The sequence below is a fragment of the Montipora capricornis genome, chromosome 10, assembly GCF_036669925.1.
Source record: "Montipora capricornis isolate CH-2021 chromosome 10, ASM3666992v2, whole genome shotgun sequence".
Taxonomy (NCBI): Eukaryota; Metazoa; Cnidaria; class Anthozoa; order Scleractinia; family Acroporidae; genus Montipora; species Montipora capricornis.
In genome coordinates, this window is record NC_090892.1 from 59,139,327 (window position 1) to 59,146,372 (window position 7,046).

The 7,046-nt window shown below is 38.4% G+C and overlaps 1 protein-coding gene across 1 annotated transcript in view; it reads right to left on the reverse strand.

The window, feature by feature from the left end:
• Positions 1–1,011: 1,011 nt before the first annotated feature.
• LOC138021935 (uncharacterized) overlaps positions 1,012–7,046 on the reverse strand; it is a 6,822-nt gene continuing 787 nt past the window's right edge. The window contains exon 2 of the mRNA XM_068868961.1: positions 1,012–4,045. Coding sequence (XP_068725062.1) covers positions 3,254–4,045 — 792 coding nt within the window. The 3' untranslated portion in view covers positions 1,012–3,253. The remainder of the gene's footprint in view (positions 4,046–7,046) is intronic.

A 7,046-nucleotide genomic window follows, 5' to 3' on the forward strand; every position in this document is an offset into this window, starting at 1 on the left:
TTTTCTGACAAAATAAAACAATCGCCATTTGGAGACAGATGCAATAGACCAAATTCAGAGCTAAACAAAAGACATCATCTCGAGGCTCTGGGGAATTAATATAAGGATTTGTATGAGTTTATTCCCCAGAACCTCGAGATGATGCCTCTTGTTTTGGACTGAATTTTAATGTATCAAAATTGGTCTATTGTCTGACGATCACCTGATTTTGATAACTGTAGCTAATAGCACCAGTGGCTCAGTTGGTTGAGCATCGGGCTATCGTGCGGGAACTGGTGGGTTCGAACCCCGGTCGAATCAACACTCAGGATCTTAAAATAACTGAGGAGAAAGTGCTGTCTTTGCAATTTCATCTACAAATGGTTAGACTTTCAAGTCAACCGTAGGCCATGTCTCACAAATATCGTCTATGTTCTATCCATAAGTTCCCTGTCGGACGTTAAAGAACCTACACACTACTCGAGAAGCTGAGTCGGGGATGAAGTGCCCAGTGTTGTGACTGTCCTGTTCTCTCCAGTAGAAGTGGCTGGCATGGCAATGATGTCTCTAAAAAGGCTTATGGTATATGAGGACTTAAGCAGAAACAGCCACAAGACAAAAAAGGAACTTTGCCGGGTGCTGGAACTTGTAAATGTAGATTTAGATTTAGATAAGTAATTGTTATGTTATTTAAATAATTAATGTTATAACAACTAGAGTGGTTTTCAAATGATTGTCGTAAAACCAAACTTTGGCCAATCAAAAAGGACGGAGACAATCCAGTAACCCAGTCAAAAGTCGAAGTAACTACACGTAGCCGACACAAAGCGCGGGAAAATGTGCACGCGCGCGCCACGATTGGTTTTGGTTTCACTTCTGATTGGTTGAAAAAGTGGCGCAAGAACTTTGAACCAATCAGTGAGTGAAGTAATGCAAAACCAAAGTAATTCTCTAATTACTTTCGACACTCAATTGAAAACCGCTCTATTGATCAGTAGCACATTACATGTGTACAATCAGAGTGACACAAACTCCTTCCCAAATATCTTCTTTATTATAAGCCGTACATTTGTAAGATTTCACACAAATAAGGGTAACATGTTTGTCAATAAATATGCAAAGTTTCGTGAATATTCACTGCACTCTTATTTTTGGCGAAATTTTTGTTTGACAAAATTGATTAAAAATATGGCCGTCACGCGTAACATTTAACCAGATGAAATGTTGTTCGATAAAAAATATATCTAGACCAAAACGCCCATTATCGTTTGGAAAAATCTTAAAATTACAAGGACCAAACATACTTTCAACCTAATAACTCAACTTTTCTAAAACTAGAATCTGTATGGTTAAAATTCCAAAAAAGTACCTCGTAGTTAGGGCGTCACGATACTGCTCTGAACTTCTGCAGTTAAAATTAAGGTTCCCAGACAAGTTACAAAAACGAGGTGAAAAATAAAAATACCACCGCAGACGGCGTTCTCACTTTCTGGGGACTCTTTCCTGAAAATATGAAGAATCTAGGACCATTCGCTCCAACGCAATAAGAAAAAGTCTGAATCTCAAGCCTTGTGAAACGCTCCATGGTTTGATATGCCATTAAAAGCATCAACGAAAGTCAAACTCTTCCCAAATGCCCGCAATGGATCCAAAACCTTCGGATTGCCGCCACATTTGAATCTCATCTCAAAACGAACGTTCATGAGCATTTCCACGTTAAAATATAAAGTAGGTAGCTCGCAAGAAGAGTTTTTCTAAATCTTAAGTCTTGTGAAACGCTTCTCCATGAGTCTCCTATTACATGTAGGATTTTCTCGCGAGAAAGACAGCGAAACAACATGACCATTTCGCCATGATTTCGGGCAATTCCTTCCATGAAACATCAACATGTGCCCTTGGTAACCTCCCAAGAAGGTTCCAGAAGCTGTTTGTTACGTAACAACTCCAAAAATAGCCGTGAAAACCTCAAGAAAAGCACGTGTTTTAAATGCAAATGTCCCTTCGGGTTGGGTCACGTTCGTTACGCCAGATGGTTTTCAATGGACACAATGGAGCATGAGAATAAAGCAGAATCAATGAGAAGATGGAGAAAAGAACAAAAGGAAAAAAAAAGGCTATCAACAAAGCCCACTACGAAAAAAACAGAAAAAAGCTGATATGTTACCCTAAAGTGTGTAAAATGTACCAGTTTTAGGATGCGCAATGTATTATGGGTAAAAACTAAGATTGCTGACTTGGCAAAAAACTTTGGATTATATGATTGTTTCCTATTAATGGCGATTTTGCTGTGATAATTACGAAGTGTTAATATGAATTTGGACAGATTACTAGATATTTTACAAAATTAAGAGGCCGCAAAGCATCATGGGTATAACTTAAAATGTTGTCTACAAAGCTAAAACCAAGCAAAACATAATTATTTCGGCTCTTAGTGTGTTTTACTGTGCAAATTAAAGTGTTATCATGACTTTGGAGAAATTTGTAGAAATTTTGCATTTTTGATATATGTTACACAATTGTACGTGTCTATTGTGCTACTGATCTATTATAATCTCCATTAATTTTATGAATGCAGTCTTTGGCTTCTTTAACCCATTCAGTCCTCAGGCAATAGGACGCCTCCAGTTGACGAGTAAAATTGTCTGGCGTTACTTAGAGTAAAATATGTCAAGTCTCACTCCCAGGAGTCAATGGTTTAAAACCTTTAAAAAATTTATTTAAGCTTAGCATGAAACAGTTGCACCTTTATAGTCACTGTTCTCTTGAATGAAGATTGATCTTCCCTATCTTGAGCTTCGTTAGAAGAAGGCATCCACAAAGGAATTTCATTTGCATCTTGTGAAGACCCATGTGCTTTGGAGACTTTCAATGCAAAGTGGCTCACTCAATCTTCGTTATCAGATCACAATTTTATGCCATTTGACGTAATTTACAAACTAATTGTGCCTGACTACTTCTGTTAGTAAAATTGAAACAATATTGAAAGCTCAATAATTATTAATAACACAATATTACTCCCTTCACAATTTGAGGATCTGAGATTATTTATAGCTGGCTTGGCGCTATGCAGCTCATTGGCTATTTACCATTCTTATATCAAACGTAGTAGCATGTTATTGTTAAATTTAACTTTTGGCTTCCAGATTCATGTGCTACGGTATATTGCTGAATACCTTCTTCTTCATGTATTAGTCAGGTGTGGGTCCAGGATTTTTCTTAGGAGGGGGTGCACCACAAAGGAATGGTGTAGCTGACTGGCTGATGGCTGCAATAATTACACATTAATGGCTAATGATCTCTTGCATGAAAATTGGTCTTCCTTATTTTGAACTTCAGACGTACAAGAAGACATCAACAACGGAAGTTCATTTGCATCTTGTAAAGCCCCATCTGCTTTGGAGCCTTTCAATGCAAATAGAGTGATACCAGATTTATAAGCTGCGGGAATAGTAATGTGTGTCATCAATAACTCCCTGTGCTTGATTTCACGTCCATGTAAAAGGAGTAAAGTTTCCTGTTTTATCATGTGATCAATCTGGCCACGAACATCAAATTCATTCCATCTTGTTCCTGCTGAGTTCCAACAAGAATAGTCAACAGTGTTACTCCATCTTTGCAAAACGTCATCACGCCTAATAAGCAGCACAGATTCACTGCATAACTGTTTGGAGATAACTCCAAATGAAGATACTTCTTGAGGGTTTATGAGATGCAAGCCTTTCTCGCTGACACCATAAATGACTTGGTGATGCCAAGCATCTGGAATCATTCCAGTGCACAAAGGCACCTTCTGGCAATTTAAAGTTGCAAGGGGTACAGCTCCATTGAGAAGCCAATATCTCAACCACTTTGACAGGTCAAAGTCACGTTCAGGGTACATGTGAAAAAACCGTCCAATCACGTCACCATTCGTTAACTTGTTCAAACCATCTAGGAGGTCTTGATGTGTTGTTCCTGCAACACTGCGCGATAAGAGATATTGCGGCAATGGAGCATCCAAGTCTCTCAGTCTTGTATTTACTTCCTTAATCACAGTATTAGGTTCAGCAGCCTTTCCAAGTAATTTCTAGATCATGAAAAGAGGAAAGAATATACATAAATAGCATCATCTATAGAATTGGTTTCTTAAGATGGTAACCAGTCAGTCATCAATCAAAAATTTCATCAAACATGTTTAGACCATCTGTTCAATTCTGCAGACTCAAGACTGATTACAAGTCTTAAAGGCTTTCCTTCAACCAAAAGGCATTGCGTGCCCTGGAACAATTATTTTCATATATGAAAATCCCTTCAAAGCTGAAATTCATCCAATCAGATCACTGTGATAAGCAATGAGAATTTCCAAACTTAAACAAAAACAAACGGTTGAAAAGCCTGTCAGTTGAAGATGGGCCTTTAAGACCAACAGCAAGGATTGAGAATGTCCATCTTCTGGAACACACTGAACCCCATGGATTGGCTCAGTAAATCCAGCATTTAACTACCCTGTAGGAGCTTGTGAGCTCAACTACAGCCAAACCAACACTCACGGTCTTCTTTTCTGTGATTCGGCCTATTATCTTGAGCCAGAAGTACATGACATTGAAGCATGTAACTTGCAAAACCTTTCCTTGGAGCAAAGCTGGGGATTTTAGGACACTAATTTTATGCCCAAATATGGGCAAAAATAAGATCAAAGCAGGAAAATGCACGAGCTATGTTACATCCAAATAAGGAAATTTCTAAACTCAAAAAACCCCAGCTCTGAACCAGAGTTAAACGCTTGAAAGTCATGAGTTTCTGCTCCAGTGGAATAAGTCTGTCTTGGCTCAGCGCAAACCAGAGAGTTCAGTTGGTTGAGCATCCGACTACTATGCAGGAGGGTGCAGGATCAAAACTCTGGCCAGACCAACACTCAGGGTCTTTAAATACATTGTAACTGAGGAGAAAGTTCTGCCATCAAACAGTTAGATTCTGTCTTCTTAGATAAGGACAATTTACTGTAGGCCCTGTCTCACAACCCTTCAATGTTTATAGCTCTGCCAGTGTGGGATGTAAAAGAAACCACACTATTTGTAAAGATAAGGGTATGGAGTTCCTGGTGTTGTGGTCTGTCCTTTGAAGATCATTGTCGGGGGGTAAACGCTTGGAGATATAAGCAACACCAAGCTAGTACTCGAAAATCTGAGGGTAAAGAAAGTTATGATCATGATAATGGCAGTGATATGCCAAAAAGGTTTCTGGTGCAAATTAATGGCACCAAACAAGTAGTTATTAGGCCACCGGTCTGTGTACATGTAACCTGCAGACTGTAGATAACAACAAGGGTTTCAATAAAATTTGAAGATGGTGTCTGGTTTGAGTAGAAAAACCAACTGTTGTTATTGTCAAAATGAACTTAAATCTTATGTTCGAAAGAATCTGTGGTTAATTACTTCAATCAAGTTAAGGAGTGAAGAGTGAAGTGGTAAACAATTTGATTTGGTGATGGTCAGCAGTTGGTGCTAACATGCAAACCAATGAAGGGGTAAAATGCAGAGGAAGACTGCAGAAAAAACTCTTTGCTAATGCTAACCTTGGGTTCAATCATTCTTTAAGGCCTAATAAGGCTTAATTAAGTGGTACTATGATTAAAAAATCAATTCCTTTTTTTTCTTCTGATTTTGAAAGTGTGTTTGCTAAACACCTGCCTGGCAAAATTTTGAGCTTTGATTTTTATCCAAAGGTTATTAATTTACTTCAAGTGTTAGGGCGCTTTCCTTTTGTCAGAACTGGCCGGCCAGACCAGTCATTTTGAAAAGAAAATGCAACAAGTTGAAGAAGCACTTGCATGGTAATCCCTCGTATTCTTCTGGAGGAGAATATATCATCCTCGAAGTGTGTTAATTTGAAAGCGTTGTAGTCCTACCAAATGCCTGGTCTGGCCAGTCAGTTCCGTCAAATGGAAAGCGCCCTAAGTTTTGGATTTTATGGTTCACCACTACTCACATTCAAAACTGACCAGTTGGACCTCGGAGGGTTGGATCTAGGGAAAAGTGATGTCCTTTACTCAATAGCTTAAAGTTTCAGTGTGTAAACACAGTTCATTATGTATGCAAAACACAAGCTTCAAATTCTTAAAGCCCGGAACTCCTGTGCTGCATATTACTTAGGTTGTATTCAAACACATTGCATTCTTAAACTATTGAGTGTAAGATTTAGTAATGACAGACCATTAAAATTCCACTTGGCATTTAGTTAACCAAGAAAAAAAAAGATTGGATTTTTTTATCACAGTACCACTTTAAGGTTTTGGATAATTTCCACAGTATGCTATTTAACAATTAGACCCGTAGCCCGCAAGGGCTACGGGTCAATAGCCCATGAGGCTATTAAGGGTGAAGGGTCTAATTGTTTTAGTATCTGCCCAACTAGTCGGACAGAAAAGGCAATAATAAAGTTAGCAAATGCAAGTTAACAAAATAATTATTTGGGAATAAAACGAAAGAAAGCGTATCGCTTTTCGCTACTCGAGGACTATTAATAATAGTCCTCTGGTAGCATGGCCAATCAAAATGCAGGATTTACATTAGTCCACTAGTTGGGTGATACTAATTACCATTAATTAACCCGTACTTCATCCAGGATCTGCAACTCTGCATTTTAGGTGCAAAGTGCAGGTTACAGGTTGCAGGTTAGGGCATAGTTAATCAAGGGAATGGTCATGAAACCTTAAAACCTTCAAAAGCGAGAAGAATGTTGTCGCAATCGATTTTGAATTGACCGTGACCCTGCAAAATCTTTTGTTTTGGTCTCGCATGGATTCCCAAATTAGTCGCGCATAATTTAATCGAAGGATTTGATTGGTTATCGTATCGAAAAAAGGTGTGTTTAATGTGCAGGGTCAAGGCCAAAAATATGGACAAAAACATCAAACAAAGGAACTTGTGGAGTTTCATAACCATCTCCATGCATTAACTATGGTTAGGGTCACAGGTCATTGCTTCTCCTATAACTGAAACAACCCAAACCTTTATCATCTAAAAGAATAGTGACAATTTAATTAATTAATAGTGTTTAGGCCCAACGTTAGCATTAGTAAAGGTTTG